This window comes from Pterocles gutturalis, unplaced genomic scaffold (genome assembly GCF_000699245.1).
Source record: "Pterocles gutturalis isolate BGI_N339 unplaced genomic scaffold, ASM69924v1 scaffold7685, whole genome shotgun sequence".
Classification (NCBI taxonomy): Eukaryota; Metazoa; Chordata; class Aves; order Pterocliformes; family Pteroclidae; genus Pterocles; species Pterocles gutturalis.
In genome coordinates, this window is record NW_010138172.1 from 1 (window position 1) to 24,376 (window position 24,376).

General features: G+C 35.3%; 1 protein-coding gene across 1 annotated transcript in view; it reads right to left on the reverse strand.

Annotated features, from left to right (window-relative positions):
* Nucleotides 1-7,536: 7,536 nt before the first annotated feature.
* LOC104459213 (leucine-rich repeat-containing protein 49-like) overlaps nt 7,537-24,376 on the reverse strand; it is a 38,966-nt gene continuing 22,126 nt past the window's right edge. Inside the window, exons 6-11 of the mRNA XM_010082883.1 lie at nt 19,830-19,981; nt 16,954-17,191; nt 15,478-15,663; nt 10,943-11,052; nt 10,114-10,267; nt 7,537-8,049 (exon numbers count right to left, since the gene is read on the reverse strand). Of these exons, the coding sequence (XP_010081185.1) occupies nt 7,843-8,049; nt 10,114-10,267; nt 10,943-11,052; nt 15,478-15,663; nt 16,954-17,191; nt 19,830-19,981 (1,047 nt within the window). The 3' untranslated portion in view covers nt 7,537-7,842. The remainder of the gene's footprint in view (nt 8,050-10,113; nt 10,268-10,942; nt 11,053-15,477; nt 15,664-16,953; nt 17,192-19,829; nt 19,982-24,376) is intronic.

The following is a 24,376-nucleotide window of genomic DNA, read 5'->3' on the forward strand; positions in this document are numbered from 1 at the left end:
AACCCAAACCACTCTATGATTCTATGACTAGCTGAGACACAAATGTCATCGCTATAGATATAAAAAAAAAAAAAATGGTTAGAGTAATTCTCACCTTGCATATAGGCCATGTGTGAAATCTCAGTCACTCAAACCACTGGGAACCTTGCAACAACTTCAATAGTAGCACAACTTTAGCTCACACAGGTAACCTAGTTTAGATTTTGCTTTTTTTGATTATGCATTCTAATAAAGAGCATAAATCAATGCAAATACCTTTTAGGATCTTCAGCAGCATGTTGACTTGCACTTAAATCTTCCATTATTACATCTTCAGAGGAGAAGTATGATAACACTGAAATAATGAAACATAAATAAAGCTTCATAAACAATCCTGTGGATCACGAGAACCACTAATCATCCAGAAATTCAACCTACAAACAAAACAAATAATGTACAGTTTAGACTTAAGGGGGTGGTGGTGGTGGTTGTGGGAGGGGGTGGAGATCTACATCACTCCCTTTTTAATTAGGAAAACCAAACCAAACCCAACACTCCAGCACCTACAATTCCATGAAACAAGTTCTCCATTCCCATTTTTGGTTATGCCTTTGTTTCCCATACTTGTGATTTCAGATGTTTACAAATGGATAGAAATATTCTGAAAAACAATATGCTTTGCATTCCATCAAAGACTGAACAGTATGTTGGGGAGACATTCATATTGTAGCAAATTAAATTCCTCATTTAAGAACAGTTCACAGTTTACATTAATAAATGAAAATAACCGATCAACAACAATGTCTTGAAATGCTCGTAATACTTTGAATAATCTATATATAGCTGTGGTTATATCAAAATTTGTCTTGGATAAGATATTAATTCCAATTTAACCTACAATAACAGGCTTTAAAATAAAAAAGCACCTGATCTGAAGATTTAAAAGTAATAAACATCATTAATATGTTGCCTTTAACACTACACCTCTTGTTTCAGGCCAAAAATCAAAGATGTTTTTGGCTATAACGAGTCCTAGTCTTGGAAATCCTAAAAAATAATGGGAACATTCAAGTGTGTGATCAGATGCGTGTGCTCATGTATTGTGCTGAATTATGGTAATATGCAATACACAGAGCTCAATGACTGTAGCTACATCTAGAAGTGCTGGCAATTCACATCGAAAAATGCCATTGACTATAGACTCCCACAGTTATTCACTGTAGGAAAGAATGACTGGTTACCTTGATTTAAAAAGGAAAAAATTTTTGTTTGGCTGATTACTTCTTAATCTAAACACAGATCCTCAGGCCAATGAAGGCCTCAGCTCTAATAAAGCAATTAGCATTGTTGTAACTGTTGAATGCATAGTGTAATGTTTCTGCTTATGCAACTGTCAATTACCAAAGACCGAAGAAATAAAACCTCCGAAGATATGTTGGTTGTTCATTGCATTGTCATAAAAGCATTGGAGTGTTTGTTAGTTGGTCATTTAAAAAAAAACCAAAACAACAACAAAACAACACAGCAAGTAACTGCCACAACATCAGACAGAGGTTTTCATGCTCATGTCTTTTAGGGAGCGATAATGTCTTTTGCTGTGGGTTTATACATTCCAGTTTCCATGCATTCACATGCAGTCTCCAGCAGAACGCAAAATCACTTTAATACGTGTTCTCTTTCCTATTCACTCTGTATTCCAACGGCACTTGTCACACTTGGGAATCTTTCCCTCTATTAGTTACCCAGTTCTTCTCTCCTCTAAACTGACAAGCCAGTTCACATTTCCTGGATTGGAAAAACCTGAATGTTTACATTTTATTAGTTATTAACATCTCTTTGGAATCTAAGTAACATTTCCCTAGAGGATCTTGTTTGGGGACTTACATAAAAGCTTCACAGTCAAACGACTCTGAAAGCTTTAACACGCATACTTTACCCAGAATATGACAGTTGCATGAAGCTTAATATATTCTATTGTCAGTACTGAGTTAGAAACTGGAAGAAAGCTATACTCTGTGCTCTTGGCTTCTTTCATCACTCTTCAGAATTATTTCTTTACTTTATTAGAAAACATGGATCATTGAAGCCTAGTGCAAATAGGCAGCCAATGTGCTACATCTCCATCTAGAACACCACAGCATACATTGTCTCACAATACAATTTTTAAGTGTAATATAATTTCTAATCAATTCACTCAGCATTTTTTATTACTGTCAAGTCATGGCTCGTCTGCATATTGCTATGATGTCTTTCATTGCATGGGAATCACATTATTACCACTGGTACTGGCATAACCATGTAAGATGTCTAGACTACGTGAACATGTAATAGAAACACACCATGATCACGGGCACAATTTCTTCACCACTGTAGTTTAAATTAACTCTAAAATCTCTTGTCTAATGATCTATTCTAAGTAGATAAAAACCTTATGTCATTCTAGGCTACTTTCTCCCATGCTTAAATGTTAAATGCTCAGTATTACGTGCAGAAAAGCTTTTTATTACCTTGATTCTTGAAAGGTATCATTCTCACTGCTCTGAAAAGGTTAGTGCTGTTTATGTTATCCATGTATAGTATTCCAGAAACAATGTGCTCATGTCAAGTTCCAGATTTGTTCGGTGTAAAATGAAGTACTGCTAAGAGCAGCATTTAACCTCCAGGATACCCATACCAGTCAAACAAACATGAAAGGAATAGTTTGTCTGAAACTAGAAAGCACCCCACCTATGGATGTAGCAATATACTAGATGTCACGCACTATATAATAAAAACGAACATCACACAAAAGATTTTCCGTAATATGGAAGTAGCTGCCTAATTAGGAAGATTGCAACAGAAGGTGGGACTAAGCATTGTCATCCTAGTAGCCAACAGATCACAGGACCAAGAAATCTGATCCTGCTGTCTTGATTACATTATTTTATACTGTACCAACCAAAGTCCAGAGCAATCATAAAGCCACCAATTTGTAGTTTCCAAAAAGCTGGATAAAACAGTTACGTTTAAGGGCCTCCTTAAGTCCATGTAGTCAGTAAGGAATACAGGGTTGTCTTGTACAAACACTTTTTTGGGGATGTTGGAAACTTCTAATGCTAGATTTAGCATAAACATTCTAACCTGCAGTTCTCTGGGGTTTTGGGCGTTGTTTTTTGGATTTTGTTTTGGTTTTTTTACACTCAGTGTCCTTTTATCAGTCAAGTATGTTTCTGCTTGCAATACATCTATCTATAACTGAAAAAAGCCCCACCAAAACCAAACAATTCCGTTTTTCCCCCATTAAGATCTCCCAGTTCTTCACCAGGGCTTCCTGACATTTGATACAATAAGCAGAAGCATCTGTCCACTCCATCCGTACACAAGCATGGCATATGAGGTCCGGTACACAGCTCGTAAAGAAATGCTGTTTTCACCACAGTAAACAGAGAGAAGAGTTCCTCCAGATGAGGTTATCTGTCTTCCCCTGAGAGCAGAAGCCTAGCAAAGTCAGCCAACAAAATTAGATACTTGGTCTGTATAAACACCCTTAGATTCAAGTTCTTTCAGCTCATGCTCAAGAAAATCCAGCTCTGAGGTGATGTGTATAAGCAGAAACTAATTAGCATTGTGCAAGATTTTTTAAAGTCTGCATACCCAACACTCTTTACTATCCACTTTTGAGTAAAGCAACTTCACCACGCTATAGAGCAACATGATAGCTCATCTCCTCTTTTCCCTTTCCTTGTTCTACACGTGTAACAGAACACCACTTCTTACAAATCCCCAAACGACTGATGCCTCCAACTTAAACTAAAGAGAAAAACAATTTCACTGAAACTGGACTTCAAGATGTAGTAGTTTGTGTGATATGGGAACGGAAACATACTCAAGCAGACTGTTTTCCCAATCAAAACAAAGAGTTATTATTGTGATTCTGAATATGCACACTGATCTAAATCACATCTTTGTGAATGTTGCTTAATAAGATGAAATAGCCAGTACTTGCCTCAGCTTCTTTAAATAAAATAGCTAGCAAAAAGCAGTTCATCCTGATGTGCCACTACAATAAAAAGTAGCAACAGAACGCATCAGTGTCTGTCTCTTGCAGCCTACAGCTCTGATTAAAAAAAGTAGTTCACTGTCCTGAATTTGCAGAATGTATCCATAGACTGTGGGCCCACTACTGTCTGCACAATAGCCTAACTTAATCTGCAGATGGCCGGTGTTTTAATAGGTTAACCTCTTGTTGTTATCATTATTATTTTAAATAGTTTACATGATAAAAGTATGACCATTTGTAGCAGTGGAACAAGATATTTTGCTTTTGTATCACTGATCTACACAGACCAGAAAACAAATCTTCAGCTATTTCCAGATTCAGATCTAACACTTGTTCCCAAGCAGTAGTTTTATTTGCTTTATGATGCTCAGTTAAAATCTCTTCCCAGTTCCTTTCTTCCCCTCAAACCCGACAGGCTCAGCTTTTGGTCTGCACATCAAGTGAACCACTTCTCCCTTTGTTCCACTGTGGCAGCATATCTGCAGCTCTATTATTTTTTCCGATCCTGTATCAAAGGGAGTATATGAAATACAGTTCTTCATCAGTCTCGTTACAGAAGATCAAACTTCAGTTGCATAATAAACAACTACTCTGCATGACATAACAGGGCCTGCATGCACGATAGGGCTAAACTGAAAATGAAAAAAAAAGAAAAAAAAAGATACACATCATTATCTGCCCTTATCTGGACACAGAGGAAGTTTATCTCAGAAAATAAGGAAATGGTATAAACAATTGAAAAATCAATGTAAAAAAAGTTTTCAAGAGATTTTAAAATTTAAATTGTATCTTTTTATCTCTTAAGATGATTTCTAGTTAACATATGGAATTTTTACAATGGTAGCTCCTGTCCTGTGCAGAAAGTCAGGCTCCATGAAGGGATCACAACAGTCCATTTTGAATGGGATATCAATGAAAAATTAACAACATAAAAATTAAGTTTTACGCAGCATTTAAAGGCTTTTGAAGCAAAAAAATTAACTGCTTGCAGCCTGAAAGGCTTTATTAAAAGATCCTCAGTTTCAAACTCAATGGCTATTTTAACTCCTCAATATCTGTAATCATAGAAAGTTTATATATGTAGTACTTGAGTTCCAGAAGATCTAAGAATTTGCTGCTTATACCACCTTCTAATTTTACTCAGAAACTCCTTACTAAGCAACTACAGTGCTGTATCCCACAAGTCTGTATGCATTGACAAATAATTCTGATAAACACATGAAGAACATAGAGCATGCTAACAATTTTAATACCACCTGGATGCTTCAAATTCTGGGTACTCCTAGGTCTAACACCACTTTAGTCCATCGTTCACTTGTTTCTTGAAAAGAATTAGTAAAAAACTAAGTTTTTTTTCTTCCTAGTGGTCCTATGTGAAAAAAACATATGTAGCCCAACATTAATCTTTTCTCCATTTATAATAGCTGCCTAGCTGCCCTCACTTCAGCCATTTAGCAATCCTGTTATGAAACAGCTGCTATTAGTGAAAGAAGTCCAAACTGGCAGCATGCGCAGACCGCTGGGAATACGCAGCATTTTAAGGAGATGTTTCTACAACTCACAGTCAAAACCCTCTGATTCATTTCACTTAGTTTTTTGCAAGACCCCACCTTAAATCCTCCTATCAGGATTATGCTTCTAAAGCCTCACTATCAGAAAGTATGGCTTTTCTCTGGATTTTCCCATGGAGAACTTCCTGTTCCTCTAGACCAATCCACCCTTCATAAAACAATTTTTTCCAGTCTTTTATTGCTCCTGAATCTGTTTCAAAAGGGGCCCATCTGCTCCAGCTACATCATCAGGAGATTTCTGCACTTTCACACAGCTGCTGAGGTTTCTGTCCCCGTGCAGAAGCTGGAATTGCTCCACCCACCCCCTTTCCACAGAAGTGATGTAAAGGAACTGATGGATCCAAAAAAACCTTTGTGTGGTCAATTCTATATTGACTGTATTTCTATAAACTCTCCTTTTTTCACAATTTGCGGGGTCTTAATTTGTTCCCTTAATAAAATGCACCATAAGACTTGAGAGCTCAATTTTCCAATGGAAAGAAAAAAAAAATCCTATCAAATACACTATTCTTACTAGAAATTCCATGAAGCAGTTTAAAAAGCCTGGAGGAATGATTGTTTCTATTAAATTCTGTCAACTGCTAGAGCAGTTTCTCCAGGCCTTTTAACATTTCCTTAGAACTCAAGTGACTTAACCTCCATTGAATTCTGTACAGACTGAAAAACAACAACCTACAAGGATGTCTGGAAGATCACATCTACAAAACAAAATTGAAAAGTCCATTTAACAGTATGCATGCCATTGTTAACCTGTAACATGCCCTGAAAACAGATTCTTCATTGACAACTTAGGTGCACCACCTTGATCTGAATGCAAACAGACCGTATATTCCGAAATGCCTATGACCACCCGACTCTTCCTACTCACTCAAGGCTATTTTCAGGGCATAGAAACTTACAAAACTGTATTTGCATCTGTCTCTGCTTTGCCACAGAGTAAAGTTTAAACTAAACTTAGTTTTGAGCCATGGAAACTCTGCAGGAATTTTTCTTGGAGTGTGAACATTTCTTTTTTTTTATGAATGAGCTTAAGTAAAATAAGACCAATTTGAATGGAGTAAAAGAATGCACAAAGGTTCTGGATTGTTTTTACTTAAGATACAATGGAACTATAACATTAAGTTTAAATGGCACAGCTTTCTACCTGCACATGAACACTAGCCACGGGAATTAGCTGGACTTGCCAACAGTTCCTAAATTCCATTTCAAAAGCTGACAAGGTGTTTACAGTGGAAGTTATTGTACTATGGAATGGGTTTTTTCTACCCATTCACAATTGATTTTGGGGGCAAGATGTGCTTCATCTCTTCAAGCCTTTCCTTTGCACACAATACTTCTTTACAGTATCTGTGAAGGGCAAAAGTGAAGAACTTATTTTTATTGATAACAAGAACGAACTTGTCACACAGTCATAGAAATTAGTTACAACTGAATAGTAACCATCAGTTTCCTGACCAAATGTAATGCATTCATTTGAGCTCATTTGACCTTGGCAAACCTCAAAAATTTATTATTTAGTAATCAAGAAACAAAAGAAATTATATTATTAACATATTTTAACAGAACAAAAAAGCTTCAGTATAGCTCAAATTCATATTTTACCTATAATAATTCACACAAACTAATACAAATGAAATTAATGGAAAACACTTGAAATCAACTTTGGGCAATTTGTTCACTTGAGAATTAGGCTCATTAAATGTTGATATATACTCTGATGGCACTGATGTGAAAACATTCTATAATCTCACAAATTAAACAACAATAATAGGTCTTCATCAAGTTCAGGGTGTAAAAATAATTTATTAGGTTTTAATCATAAAAAAATCAGCTACTCTTCTTGATTTTTTTTTTAAACAGCAACAAACAGTCAAAAAGGTGACAACTGAAAAGTGTTCAATAAAAAAATAAGGCAACAGGAGTGCAAATTTGTTCCTTAAAAATCAATGCTGTAGCACTACAGAAACAAGGGTAGCAGAAAAAAATAAACAAGAACTTAGTAAAACATGACAATCACCAAGTTACTTCTGTGCTATCTCATCACTTTAGGCAAGGAAGCATTGTTAAAGCAGTATGCATGTAAACTTTGATTTCAAAACTATCAAGAGTTAATTAAGATTGAGAGGCATCCCTTTGGAGGGTGGGGGGATGAAGTATGCCATAGTGATGGTAATTTTATATTCTGTTATTTTAAGTTTGTAAAACATCAGAGAATACTGAAACCAAAAGCTTCCAAGACAACAAGCCTTGATTCTACTCCTTTTGATCAGTGATCCGCTGTAAGCAGAGTTTCATGTAGGAATTTTTATTGCGTATTTCTATCACTGCATCTCTAACAAGCTCAATGAACATTTGAGGCCAGAGCTTCTGCAACGACTCATTTTTCATATTGATGTCAGCTGCTTCTTTCACTAAGTTCTCGATGTACGTCTGGCAAAATGTTTTTCTCTCCTTGATTTCCTGCATGGGAGAACCATTATACATTGTATAAGACAAAGGAAGAAAACATTAAACAAAAGCAAATCCAAGAAACAACCACAAAAATTTGATTACTTTAAGAACATAGCAAGTAGCAGGTAAAGAGGCCATTGCACACTTTTTCCTTTTGGCTTTAAGTTGCACAGCCCAGGGTCTAAGTCAAGCTTTTATGAGTGTGGCCACAGAATCTCATTGGATTAATAATATTCATATTATATTCATTCATTTATCTGAAACCCACTTTTAAATAGTCATGTAAATATCTTTTAACATCATTATGATTTTTGTCACGTTCTAGAATAGCAGTGAAAATTTACAGAAATTAAGCACCAGACTACTTCCCTTCCCAGGTTTTCATGATTTTAGTACAACGGCTGGAAAGTATCTATTTAGCTACCTGCCCTAACAAGAACTAAGCATATTGTCATGAAAAATATGCCAGTATGCATCCTTTCCAAAGGTTCCCTGATGGACTCTAGCAAGTGCATCGTTCCTAACATGTATTACATTAAGATACTGAAGTAACCAGAACCTTTAAAAAATCATTAAAAAATACTGCAGTTTGTGCAACTAACAGCTCTGGATTTTAGTCACTCAAACTGTACTGATCACTGTTTCTCCAGAGCTTCTATAAAATACCATGATAAGCTTTAAACAGTAAGTTATATTCGTGCTAGATATCTAACTAGTCTGATTTATGGCACTGTTAAAAATATTAGGTCATGCTTCAGGCCATCAAAACAGAAGTTTTCTTAAATGAGTGATAAAGCAGAGAAAATACTTTCCAGCTGCTTCATCTAAAAACCCAAATTATTAATCAATGACTCAGACTGTCACCTTCAGCAATAAACTTATTCAATCACATTTATTATGTTAGTTTACTGCTGATGTGGAACAGGAATCTGTCTTTTTTGCCTTACTCTTCACACATGACATCCTGTAATATCTGCTGCCACATACATAATGCTATAACAAAGGACAAGGTGTGAACTGCTGCACTGGGAAGAGAAAAGAATGCATGTATTTAGCGGACTGTACAAATAGCAAGCTTAATTTATCGTAGTGGTTGTTCCATGGTAGAGGACAAGAGGAATGCCTCGGGGTCTTACTCTATGCCATTCAAAGCTTTAAGAGCTACTATCACAGCTTTTGAAACGAAAATGTTTTCTTAATCTCTCCACATATGCAGACACTCTCTTTTTTATGCAATACATCTGAGAAAACAAAGCCACAATGCAATAACTGAATTCAGTGTTTACTGAACTTGATTTAATTTTTTGTGCTAGAGGATTTATATATTTCCACATAATCAAAAAGTAAATAACAGGACAAATGTGGGAAACAGGGTGCATACAGCTAGAACTCATGATGATTGCTCAGAAAAGAGACTGGGGCTGAAAGAAGCATGTTCTCCCTGGAAACAATTTCCCTCTGCCCAAGCAAAAGAGTTAACAGATCAGAAACGCAAACTAAAACAAGCGTGACTGATGCACTTGTCTGAAACAAGCCAGCTTGCAATTTTACTAATAATTAAACCGAATACATTTCCTACATATCTGTTTTCCTGTAGCTCATTTAAAGGCAAGGCAACAACTCTTTATTACTACAGTCCGCACTATCTCAAATCTTGTCTGAAGGTGTTCTTCATCAATTCATTTTAGGCTATAGTTTCTGACTTTCAAATCCCATTAGAAAATCCTAACGTGCAATATACGTTTTTCTTTGTAAAACATTGTGCTCACTTCTTATATTTACTAATGCAGGTACAATTCATTACAAAGATAAGGCTTGTAGGTGAGAATGTATTTCTGAGACTGTGACACTGTTTAGGAACCACTTCACTAAAGACAGACTGACCATTATTCAGTATTCTGGTAAAGATCAGTTAGATTAAATGTTCAATCCTACGTGTAAATATGGTAAGCAGTGATATTTTAAAACCACCATTCTCAATAGCACAACTGAAACTTAATACAACAAATTCCATGAGTAGTAGTCTAAGGTTATATTATAGATAATGCAAGTATTTTATAATGATATACATACCTCAAGCTTTTCCATATGTAAGTCCTTTGTTGTGTAATTCAGCATTGCTCGAGTTGTGCTTTCTCTTCCATTCCTTCTGTTATCACTACCTTCCTCACTCCCAGTCCCAGATTTCTTTCCCTTTCCCTCCAGCAGGTAATGGAATTGCTTCCTTCTGTAAAAAGATAATAAAGAGATTTAGAGTTTCAATTATTAGAAAATTTTAAAGTCCAGATGTTTCTAGCAATTGTGAGTTTTTTTTTTCTTTTCTCCCTTTGAACACATACTTTGAGTTTTCAAGTTTATTGCATCCTCAAGTTACTCAAAATACATATGACTCTAGATACTCCTCCATTAAATAGCTGACTTTTTGACATACATCACATAGCATCTCCTAAATAGGAAGTATTGAGCTTAAACTTATTAATTATGTATCTATAGAAGACTAAAAAAAAGTTTAAGCACCTTTTTTCTGCCAGCACCAACTCTTAAATCTATTAACTGTTAGAGGCACACACTATAAAATACCCACTAAAAATCATGTCTTCATTGTGAAAGTCCATAAATCTTCACCACTACCAGTACAATTGGAGAATTAAACAAGCAGTACATTTGTGTGCATGTGCCTTTTAATCCTACTCTGCAGACTTTACACAACTTCTGTGAAAGCCTCTGGTTACACGAATCAGGAGATAGTAATATTTCTGCAATAAGCAGAGAACCTATCCTCCAGAAGATGTTACTTGTGAAATTTTTATCTTTTTACCCAGAAAGATTTTATCACAACTGTGCTCAAAAGAAATAAACAATATGTTCTGGACAAATTCCAGTTCTATTCATTGTATTTTACCTAGATTCTCCCAATAACGAAAGCATGCGATAATGTGGCAGCTCAGAAGATGCTACGTATGCCAGAATTCCGAAGAGCCTTTCTGCCATTACAATATCATTTTCAGTAACCTTTGAGGAAAGGGGGAGAAGGGGAAGAAGAAAAAAGTTGTTTCAGAATTGTCACATTCATATTTCATTACATATCTACATTGAGAATTAACTGAAATTTTTTATACAGACCACTGCATACAGATCTGTTCCAGGCATATCTTCAAAACGTAGATTTGCTTTTACTGGCACTTTAAATGTACTTTAAAAGAAACCAAATGAGGTAGTTGTGCTTGTTTTATTTCCTGTAATTCTGGAAACTTTAACGTACACACATGCTACCCTGTGCTTCGTGATAGCCTTCATGAAATGAGGAATTTTATAATGACTTCTTACACTGAGTATCTGAAGGCCAGACATACTAATTCTGCTCCATACTGCATGCACTTACAGAAGGTCTACTGGAAAATTTCTGATCAAGTTATGCTGGAGAAATGAAAAGACTCTGGGCACCCACATATGAAAAGAAAAGTTATGGTCTCTCTTATTTTGGCAGCATTGTAGAGAAGGCTTTACAGAAAGAGACACTTTAAAGAAAAAAAAAAAGTACTTTCTCTACATTTTTCAACTCCCAAAAATAAGTGTTCCTCCATTCTACTTCTCTAAATATCATCGATACTGTTACATCAACATTAAGTTACAGATGTCTCTTTAATTTTCAGCTTTCCAGGATTAATTCTACACATTTCAATTTTGATTAAAGAAGGTGGAAGGGGTTTATTTTTTGGTGGTTGTTATTGTTTTTTGTTTGTCTTGGCTCATAACCTCTGGAGACCATGGCCTGTGTTTCTCCTCCCTGATGGCCAGACTATGAACTGACTTCAACTGCCAAAAGTTTGTTGGCACAGTTTCTAGACTCCTGGCTTTTCAGTGAGTGCAGAAGACATCTTTATGATCATCTAAATCTGACCTGGATAACACAGGACAACGAAACACACTAGGTGATGTCTTAACTTCTGGACCAAATTTAATTTCCGTTCATCTTATAACATATTTTTGGAAAGCAACCCATTATTAAATAAACATCAATACTCACAACATTGACTAAGTACTTCCAGAAAATATTTGTGTTCTGTATTATTCAAATGTGTGAGTAATTTGGATCAGAATTCCATTTTAAAGTAATTTTATTATATTCTTGTTTAATGTTTATAGACTATGCAATCTACCCTTGCCTAAAGTATACTCCAGCAGCATAATGCAGGGAGAAATCCACAGAGAAAACATAGGTCAGGAAATTAGAAATGTGAAGTCAATTCTTTTCACAATGTTTAGATTTGCTCACTTTCACTTAAAATTAAGTAAGTCTTAGTAGCCTAAGAGTAGATGACCTCACTAAGCAGTCTGTTAACAGAAGCAAGGTCTAAAACAAAGAGCACAGAAGGCAGCTAGGGAAACAAAGACCACCGCAGGCAGAAATGTCTGCTAGAGAAATAAGTGACTTTAATTTATTTATTTATGTTAAGAGAAGCATAAGGACCAGGTCAACAGAGACAGCAATGTTGAATACACTCCCTAGTTCACAGAAACTCATGTTCCCTATCTTACTCCAGGACGTTGTTTGCTCTATTAATCACAAAAAGATTATAACGGTAATATCACATAAATGTAAGTCTATTATGCCTGCTTCTTGCCAAGTACAGAAAACAGGCACCAGTTCAGTAAACGTGCTGCATCTGTTCTATCGCATGCCATACCACTTGGTGTAAAGCAGTTCGTAAAGTTTAGTAACTTCCACCTTGACAGCTCTTAATTAATCTGAGATTATTATCACTGGGAAAAACTTCAAATAGTATGTCTCAGAATTTGCTTCTTCACAGTTCGTAAATGTAACAGTTTGATAAGGGAACAAAATAATTGTTACGGGGAGACTAACAGCTTCTAGCTTGGAACACAACTGGAATGAAAGGAGGAGGTTGAGGAGAAAAATAAAAGCTTCCTTACATGATTTTTTTTTTTTTAAGTTTAAAAGTGCCAGAGTTACATAATTTATTGAGTTAATTCAATTAGTACATATTCCTCTCACTCCCCACCTGTATGTACCTTAGAGCTGGCAACACAACCGTCTTAACAAGCATTGCACACAAATTATAACTGTGCAAAGCCTCTGACGCTTTCACACATGTCATTCTTGTCTGTAAATTGGAGAGACATGGATCTGATGAACGGACCACTTGGTGGATAAGGAACTGGACAGACGTTCACACTCAAAGAGTTGCAGTCAGCAGTTGACGGTCCAAGTGGACACCAGCGACAAGTGGCATTCTGCAGGACTGAAAGGGGGCTGCAGGAGAGAGGGGGAGGCACTCTTGACCAGGAGTGTAGTGATAGCACAAGGGCTAATAGATTTAAGCTGAAAGAGGGCAGATTTAGACCAGACATTAGGAAGAAGTTTTTCACTGTGCGGGTGGTGAGGCAGTGGCCCAGGTTGCCCAGAGAAGCTGTGGATGCCCCATCCCTGGAGGGGTTCAAGGCCAGGCTGGATGAGGCTTTGAGCAACCTGGGCTAGTGGGAGGTGTCCCTGCCCATGGCAGGGGGGTTGGAACTCAATCTTTAAGGTCCCTTCCAACCCAAACCATTCTATGATCCTATGACAATCAGAATAGCAGAATATGCATGTTTCTTCTTCTGTCACCAAGCTCCTATTTAGGGCTGACCTAAGGTCTGAGAGCACACTTCAGGGGTTTGTCTTCTTTACATGGAAACAGGATTTTCTATTACTGATTTTAAAAGAAAAGGTAATATATATCTGCAAAACTGGATACCATGACTTCTGCTATAGACTAATGAAAAACAGCAATGAGAGTTCATCTCTTTCTTCTGCTTGGCTACAAAACTTTTCAAATGATTAATGGCACTAGGGAAAAATTTCTGTGTGCACATCTTCATATAGTGTGGTCTGGCTGAAAGTTTGTTGAGAACAAAAATATTCTTCAGTCATACATATTTAAGATTTGATATATGTCCTACATAAAAAGCATGCTGTGTCACATGTAAATCCATTTACTAAATTCATCCCTAAGCACTATTAAATTCAAAAGTTTTCTTCAAAGACTGAACGTGCTGACCTTGAGATGATTACAAAAAGCCTACTTAAACAGTTCTGTTATTTTCTTTTTTTTCTTTCTTCCTCCATGAAGACCAAACAGGTAAGATTTGTCTTCTATTTTCTTTTAATCTGAAACACTTAGTGTTGATTTTGAAAATACAATGCAGTAAGATATAAACTTTAAACCCACATTCAACCTTCTGGTTTTTTGTAAATAAACTTTGATGGCCATTTTTTTTGTAAAGTACTAAATTCAAGGTCATTTTAAAGTTTGTGTGGGGTTACTAGCTATCTCTTTTTGTTCTTTTCAAGATACTGTGGTGTTAGAGTGAGTCATATTTGCCTTCATCTTTTCTCATCCTTTCTCTGGCAGTTAATTCAAGTAAGCTCTTTAACCCACTCCTGCTCTTCTGTGCAACCAACGCATGTTTTACAGAACTAGAACCAAGTAAACTACAACAGTCATGCTATGGCTGTATCACACAACAAGTAAAATATCTAATCCAAAACACATGATGATGATGACGACCAAATTAAAATACCAGGTCTAACCACTAAAGCTATGTATTGTTTTTGCTCTAATTACCTTCCAAAACACCACTTAAACTTACTTAGCATTTAAAATTCAATGCACGTTCAAACATTGTGTTGCATTGTAACTATTCTCTCTCCCTTTATAATCAAAGCCCAAGTATAAAATAACAATTTTATATGCTTGAATATATCTACTTCATATTCCACTTTACATCAATTGAAAGTAGATGAAAGAATAACAAAGAATAACAACATTAGTGTCCTTACTGTCTATTTATTTAAACATTAAACACACAAAAACCAAAAAACACACACACTAACGATCTTGTACACAGCAAGCAGAAAAAAACCCCACATCTATTTGACAGACTTTTTCCTGTGAAAGGCTTAAAGAAGAAAATAAGATTTTTAGCTATATCTTGTAACACTGGAAAGGATAAAAAAATCTTATACTGTAAACCAAGCAGTCTGTCAAAACACATTTTTGTGAAAGTATTCAATGGCAGCACTGTGATAATTTTGAATATAATAAAGTGCTTCTTAAAATCAAGTAAAACTGTGCATTACTTTAACTTAAAAAAAAAAAAAAAAAAAAAAACACACACAAAAAAACCCAGCAAACCACATGCAGAAATAAAGTCTTCCCTTGAGGTAAATCCCAACCACTCAGACATAGATTTGGACTGTCATTGGCAATTGCAAACATCTACGACAATACAACATTTTATGTCAACTAAACATCTTATCAACTTTGCTAATTGTAACACAGTGCAGTTGGACTTAAATGTGCAGCACAAGAAATTATACAGTGAAGTCTACCTAAAATGTTTTCCAATAGTAAGAAAGAAGAAACACCATCCTACCTTTACTCCATTGATCTTCTGTAGATTAAAATGGTTCAGTCTAAACAGAACATAGTATTTCCACAAAGTAAAGTTGACAACCGGATTGCCCTGAGGATCAACTGTTAACTGTTCAATGCGATGCATCTGGGCTAATGCATTGAACTGCTGCAGCATCACAAGATTTGTCTCCTTAAACTTCAGGTGCTTAAAAAAAAAAAAAGTGAACCACAATAAATTAATAAATTAAGTAAGAAAACAATAATAATGAATACAACGACTCCTGTTCTGTGCCACACAATTTCCAAACTCAAATAAACAGTCTTAAGGTTTGATGAAGCAACTGAGCTCACCTCATTTGAGGTCTTTGTGGCAAAACTCATCAATGTATCAACCAATGGGTGTATTACATATATTTAGAAATGACAACGCTACAAGCCCCTAAGAAATGTATAAACCTTTTACTAACAGCACTAATACTTTCAATATTACAACAAGCAGTGATAATACTTGAGCAATGCTTATTTTCATTCTGCAAGTAAAGCAACTGCAACAGCCGCATGCAAAAATAAGTATGTGTTTTAAATATTCCGGTTTTTTGGTCATTAGCAGGCTGGCATTAAGTCATACACTGCTGTTTCTTTGAACCGTGTCCTATGCTAGTGCTATGGGCATGGTATGTGTGGCTACATAGGAAGGAAGAAAAATTGACGAAGATAAAAATTTAGCTGAGATTCTGTTATCCCCCACAAATTTATCCCCCCCAAATTTTTCCCCCACAGTCAAATAATTGTTTCATTGAGATAGATAAATTTGTCTTAAGTTCCCCACAAATTCATCTAGCTCAATTAAACCATGAAGTTCTGTTATACTCAAAACCTTAAATGAAGCGGGGAACTCAAGAAAGCATATCATCTGAGTAACAAGTTGCTTTATGTATGTTATCACTATTTGCTTCAAAATGACTTATTTAAATATCTAAGAAAAAAAAAAACACCTAAAAAAGGAAGTAGTAAAGGGATGTCTCATTTATATTATTTTGCTTCAACAAGGACTGAGGAATTCCAAGAGCTGTACTGATTTAGCTAGCTATTCCCTTTGAATTTTACCTCTCTTTTTATCCTATCAGCTATTTGATCTTTGAACTCACAACACAAATGATGGTTCCCTCATGCCATGGATCCATAACAATATTGTAGGATAGCAATACTGTATTTGCACATCAGTTTTGCATCTTAAAACTAATCAGCTAGGTCAGAGGAACGAAGAGAAGTAATAACCAGTCTGAAAAGAAAACACCACCCTAAATTCAAGTCTTGATTTTTCATAAGTATCAAGTTAAAGTTAGTGTGACAGAATAACAGCAAGCAAATATGTAATTCACAAAGATATCTATTTATATGAAAGCAGTCAAGGGTGACTATGCCAAATTAAGGTTCTATTAGAGAATACATATTCCATAGCTGTTCACACAGCTGAAGTCTGAGGCATTCTTACCACAGAATTAGGAAATTTTATCTTCAGTTTTGTTAACACTTGAACAATTTCATCAAATTCTATGAACATAAAGGAGACTGTGACAATAGTTCCAGTTGTTTGAATACTCCAGTTTCTATCCAGGCACTCCAGTGCTCCAGCACCATACAAGCAAAGAGTGTCTCCTTCCACTTCCACTAAATGAGACTCAAGAACAGACAAGCCTTGTACTGCACTGCTCAATATTGTATCAAGAGACCTGTGGAGGAAATAAAAATGTGGTGATATAAATGAGGCTATTTTGAGATAGTAACATAACTCTATTGAACAACAGTCCTTTCATTCACCAAAGCCCAACTGGCAAATATGACTGCATTTCTCAGCATTCATTCATTTGCAGTACCCAATCAGGTTCAAAAACATTAAGGGCAGGACAATCCTCTTTCCATCAAGTAACATAGCAAATATTCTACTTTGTCAGAAAGCCTCTGGGTGTATTTGAGTTGGACAGGGGAGTAGAAAAAAAATAAATAAATGAATTAATAAATCACTCGTATTTAATAATCTGCTTAAAAATTTTAACTCAGAATGCTAACTTAACATATTTCATGTTGCTTTAGATATCTAAAACCAACTTCAAACAATGTATTTATTCAAGCAGTCACCTTCACATGCTGTTTGCTTTCTGAGATGTAAAGATTATGACATGAGCAATCACTTTAAGAAGAGACAGCTGTTAAAACCAATCCAGGCTCATGCTATTCACAGTACTGAACACTTATTTTTACTCTTGAACAAGAGCATCATTCCTTCCTCAAACCCGTATGTCACATTATCTGATCAGCATATCAGGATTCATTATTCTGCTTAGAAATGAGAATAATCTTACAGTTTATTTTACTTGTTTAATCCCTAATTATTAGGGTTGAATAAGCATTTATTTAAAATAATGTGAGTTTTCCAATTCACAAGAACCATTTTCAAAATAAGCAATAAGTCCAGGCATTCTCAACTCTCACATCTTTGCATCTTCCAACATGATACACTCAGCTGACTGGACCTAAAGTGCACAGAGAATTCAAGATGAGCACAAATCACTTCATACGTGAAGCCGTAATCGCTTATCTATGCTGAATTTCACCTGCCATTTTATTGTTTAGTCACTCATCTTGACAATATCTTCTGAAATTCTTCACTATTAAAATTAACATTGGTCTACTATGCTTATAAGTTCGAGAGGGTTAAAGAGCAATAAGGCTTCAAGACAAAAAAATTGGCAGTGTTATTTACAGCTTCTTAATCCTAATGCACATTGTCACATCTTCATTAATCTGTCTGAAATAAATCAGGGATAAACAACACTATCACACTTTAATTTCTCTAACCAGTCATGAAAAAGAAAATTCCAAACCTAAGTGTCTAATTCAGAAAACTAAATGCCCTGTAGTTTGCACAAGAAATTTATAATATATGCAAATAAAGCACATGGTTTATTTTGCTAACATCTCAGGGAGTTTGAAATTTGGTATTTCATTAAAGTAACCCCTTTGATTTCGACAACATATTCTACAAATCTTAAACTACAAAAACTTTCACAAGAATATGGAAACAGAATTTATGCACTATATTACTGTAGATTTGACAAAAGAATCCTAACATTCACAGTCAGGAAACTTCAAGGACTAAACCAACTTTAGTCACTGTATGTAGCATAAGCAGAAATAGCATTACACCAAGATCATTCATACAACTCCATGGAAAAAGTCTTAGTATGTTACTTAAAAGCATGATTTCTCAAGGAATGAGAATCTATTCATTAACAGGACAACGCCAAGCTACCACAGTTACACTGACTTGGTCACAGGCAATGATTACTAACACTGAATTAAACTGTGAAGAAGCCAAGGCAGCAAGAAAGCAGTGGCTAAACATATATTTGGGAGCACAAGAATAGAAAGGCCAACAGCAATATAAAAGCACTAAGATGTTTCAAAAGATGCAGCGCTCCACCAGAGATAAAAACCAGGTCTAGCCAACGTCAGACTGAAACTCCGATGGGTTCTGCTTGTGAGAGGCAAAGACTTCCTGCCCAGACCCAACATTTCCAGTGCTGATCAGTCACAGCAGGAAGCTGTACTTGCTACTGAATTCACGCAGGCTATTTTTTCAGACTTTTGCCTGAGCTGGCCGGGTTGAAAGTGTACTAGCTGGGTTTCAGCCAATCCAACTCACACATTCTTCACGAAGTTCTGCATTGGTTTTTAAACGACATAGAACGCCAGATGGCCATCTTGCAGATGCAGATAAGCAAGCCATGTGTATCACAGAAATAAAATATTTTAAACCAACAACCGAAAAATTATCTTAGAAAAAATCATTGTAGGAATAAAACTAAGTCAAAGATCTGCTATTGTTAAAATAGCACGGGTATTAAAGTGGGCCCTTACGAGATGTTGTTGTTCAAACTAAGAACATGAATTCAACACTCCGTTTATGAAACCTCTTGATACACAAAGAGGTTGCAAACATACCTAACGCTCATACACCCTCATTTTGTTCGTTTCAACTGAAGGCAACAATCTAAGCTCTCAAGGAAATGAACAGCCTTAAGAAGGCTCACAAATTCATATATAACATTTCCTGCAAACATGAAGCCCTCCCTTATTTAGCAAAATCACATAATAATTTAGCTTGCACTTCTTTAGTCAATGAGTCACTGTTATATTACTTCTTCAATATATTATTACTTATTACTAATGGCCAATAGGTTTAATCACAAAGTAAAACATCTTTTCAAGATTAATTTGGATATATTACTTTTGATAATGAAGTACAGTGAGAGCTCAGAGGTGAGAATATAAGACACAAAGAAGAATAAGTATTTCCCAATAAAATACCTGTTTTCTTCAGGAAATACATACACAGCATTGCCATTGATCTGACAGGGCTCGTTATCTTTATCTTGGTTTAAAGAAGCCACAAGAGCTGTTCGATTCTGTTGTATCTCCCACTGGTGAGCAATATTACAAATTGTCAACCGTTTCTTTTCCTGAAACAAGACATAAAAGTCACAATAAGTTATGACAGTGCAGTATCAACACACTTGTTTGTTTTGAAAGAAATATTCTGCTTAATCAAAACATTTAAAATGTTCTAAGTTAAAGTAACAAGTTCTGGTTGGTGGTTATACATTAAAACCAATGCATCATTCTACTGCTATTTCATATAGCTGCCATGATTTCACTAAATTTGCAGTAACAGAAAAGAAAAGTAACATCATAAATCCACAACTTGTGAAATAATCAAGTTAAAATATTTAGCTTGGATAACTGCAGAAGTCTCATTTTGATAGTCTGGAGCTGTTTGGAATACTTCTCCCACACAACAGGGCAGACTGCTCGTACTTTCCTCCCTGCTGCTAGAGTGACCCTAGCACTTAGGCTAAGGCAGTTACACAACTGCTCTAAGTCTTTGCAGTAATTACAACATAACTTTTTCCAGCCCGTGCAGGGTATCTTCTGAAAAATTGAAAAAGTCAATTTTATAAAAACAGAACGTGAAATTACCTTCATGACAGACACAAGGACTGCAACAGAACTCTAAGTTCAAATATTTTGTAATAGTTTTAAGTGGTTTTTATATTCTAAACAGGTCTTGTCAATGAACCAGTGTTTCGAAAGTCTATTAAGTACTTGTGCTTATCTAGTCATGTAAATCCTGTCAATTACCTATGATTCTATACACAGGTTATTATGCTGCTGTATCATATAGATATATATTATTTAATATATCCAATTTAGCATCTTTTAAAAGGTTAAAGAACAAGGTGCTTTGTAATAGCTCATGGACTGGCAGCTGAACTCTCATGAAATGCAAACTGCTCAACATACATAATTCCAAAGGGTAAATTCATTGTTAGTTTCACTTCATTCAGCTTTTCTGAACCAGATCAAATTCTCTGGAGTCAGCCATCTCACTGCTACACTCCTCTCAACGAAACTCAGTGACTTAGAATTCTGAGAGGAAATATTATAGAGGAGCTTACCATAAAATAAATTCATATCCACAGAACATGGAGAAAACAGTATCAGTCAAAGCCAATGATTTCTTGGTTTGTAATATCATACTCTAAATTGATGTTGCTATAGAAGCGTAGCTTTCAAGTCCATACAAAGTCACAACCTTAATTTAAAGCTTCCCACTCTTGGAAGTATTAAAAACCCATTATATTCTAAGAATCCTTTAATTTCTCTCATGTACTTCAGAATATCACTATTGGAACTGGAATACAAGCAAACGTCCTGATATTTTGGAATGGAGGGGGGAAAAAAGGCAAACCTGGTTTTTCTCTGTGTAGTATAAAAAGCAGTTTGTAGGCAGCCTGTGTATTTGTCACTAATTTTACCCATAAATAGGGGAAGGATAAAAGGCGCATACTCTTCAGATGTACTCATGAATATTCTACTTCAATGCTATGAAACTTTGAATTGAATCACCAAGTACTTGTTAGCTTCAAGTTGCAATGATCTCAAATTGGGTCTAAAAGGATGTCAGGTAAGGGAAATCTCTGTTAGCAAGTATCTGCTTTGAGCATAAGCTAAACACCTTTATCCATTTCTTACCAGTGTTAAAAGCCTGTCTAATATCATAGTTTTAAATATAATTAAATTAGTTCCTGTGTCCTTTAGAATATTTTGTTAGGCTGATTAAGATATAAGAAAACAACACAATATTCATTAGAATTTAGAAGGCTGTACCAAAAATCCTGAAGGCTAGAAAGGCTTTATTTGGTTTAAAATTGAACATTTACATTTCTGTTTTAAGACAGACTCTATGACTGGGAAAAAAATATCAGCACAAACCACAAAGTTTTCTTACAGCCCCTTTTTTTAAAATAGAAAAAAAAAAACCAATTTATTTTATATGCCTATGGGGAAAGGCAGGGGACTAGGACAAACCTAACGTTACAATTTGAAGTTAGCACTTCTGATATGCTAAGTTTGACCTATACTCATTATGTTCTTAGGTTTAATCTATAAAAGTAAAATGACTGTTACCATCATGGTTTCACATAATTCTTTTCACAGTGGGTGAGTTGTGGACATGGCTGCAATGTAGTTCACTAAGAATGTTCCTCACAGTACTCAGTGTAGGAGATGTGAAGTGTAAAGCACTAAAAATCAATATTTCTTTGAAAAACAGAAAACTGTAGTTCAACAAAAAAAAAAAAGCAAGCATTTCACCATTTGTGACTGCTAATTTGTGGAGCCTAGGTATTTCCTTAAGAATAAAAACCAACTACATATAAATATTTCAGTAAAACGTTTAATGCCTATATGCAAATCCCTCATGCTGCAGCTATTACATTTATAATAAACACCATGACCTCTTTCAGTGACTGACAATGCAGAGATCTACCAGACTTTAAATGCTGATAAAAATAGTGTCCATAATTGCCTATAACTGACAACATGGGAACTACTTGAAAAATTTTCTTCTTCTGAAAGTTTTTCCATTTTAAAGAGCCTGAAAGCCTATTTCCCATTCAATTTGCCCGAAGAGCTATGATGTTACCTGGTTAGAGGACACTAAGCACCCAAGATTTACAAGACCTCAGTGATGACTGGGCTCCATGTCACAGAAAGTAGGGGAAGTTGAAATAGTCAGCATTTTCTTCTAGTCACATGGAAAAAATTCTGTTTGTTCTGGGGGGGTGAGGGTCTCCTCATAATGTCAACCAGTGTACAGCTCTACTACCTTGTTAGCCCTCAGTTGTGGGCTGCTGGATTCCTGCAGAGCTTCGAAAGCTTTCAAGAATTCATTTTACAAAAAGCAAATTTTAGAAGTGTGAAGATTCTGTAAGCAACAACTGTTTCTTGCCCCATTAAATACTAAGCCTCTATGGGAGGCCCCAGTTCAGCCTCTACCGGAAAGGAATTACATTCTGTATATTTTGAAGTACATCTTGAACTCTCCCCGAGGAGTGAATTTTAAGCAATAAAAAGAAAAAAAAAAAAGTTTGCAAAAAGAGAGACGAAATTTTGCTGTTGAAGTAGACAGTACAAGCAAGGGAAAAAGAAGAGATGACATAGCTGAAATGAACTCTTGATACAGTTCATACAGGAAAACAGCAACTGTTTGCTGCTGAACGAGTGCTTACAATTTCATTTACATTGCATACAGTTTAAGAAGGTTTGGAGGAAAGTGACAACAAAAATTACAGAATAGGATTCACCAAATATTTTCTTCAGATTTAACTATGAAGAAAACCCTATAGTTCACAACATTTTTCATAGGACATTGTATCTATAAATAGATTTGTTCCTTTCAGTTCAAATGTGTTGAAGAGAAAAGAAACCAGAATCATAACACATATTTACAAAGAGCATATTTACAAAGGAAACATATACAAAACCACCAAATTGTGGAAAACATATGGATAGTTGGCTTGTATGCCACTTAAGTATTTGAAGGCAAGAAAAACACGTTGGTTAAGTTACAAAATCTACAATTTAATGTTGTAATCTGAGTAACAATGGCATTATACATTAAAAATATTATTTTTTTTCTCCTAAGGGAAGCTTCCACTCGTAAAATACACTTAGAAATCTAGGCCATCAAGACAAACAACCCCTCTACTACGAGGAAACATTATATCAATGGTTAAGTACATGAACTACAAATAAACACTTTCAATAAACACCTACATTTTGTCCAGTCCAGAGACACAGTTAGCTTTTCAAGAGCATAAAGTAACACTATCTGTGAATATTATTTACTAATTTCCCATTTAGTTATGTTACTAAGAACTGGCACCAAAACTTGAAAGCTGAAGAGACTTTAAATACATAAGTATCTTACAGAGGGAAGGGAAAGAAAAAAAAAACAAAAAACCACAAAAACACCACAAAAAAACACACCAAACCACAACACTCCTTAAAAAAAAAAATATCAAAGACTTTTTTATTATATTGGGGGGTTTTTTTGGGTTTTGGTTGGTGGTGGTTTTTTTTGTTTTTGGGGTTTTTTTTTAACTGAAAATCAAAATATATGTGGATACAAATATACAGGAAATAAAAATATATTCTTAGGCACAAGATACATAATTCTTTATCTTCCTACTCACATATTTGTGTTCTTAGTGGTTTTCAATATACTTAAAACAACTTCTAATATACTTTTTATTTTTGAGAGTTATATACATTTGCTACACTTCAACTACTTTCAGTCTAATCCCCTTCATGACATTGATTTTACCTACTCAACTTAACAATATGGATACATGGAAATTTTTGTTTGTTTGTATGCCCAATTGAAAGAGCTTTTTGTATAACCATTACTGGATGACAAAGTTTTAGGTATGTTTTTTTTTTCCTCCAAAGAAAAATGATTTGGAGACAAATGGCAATATTCACACAACAAATGGGACACAGATACTCTTAGA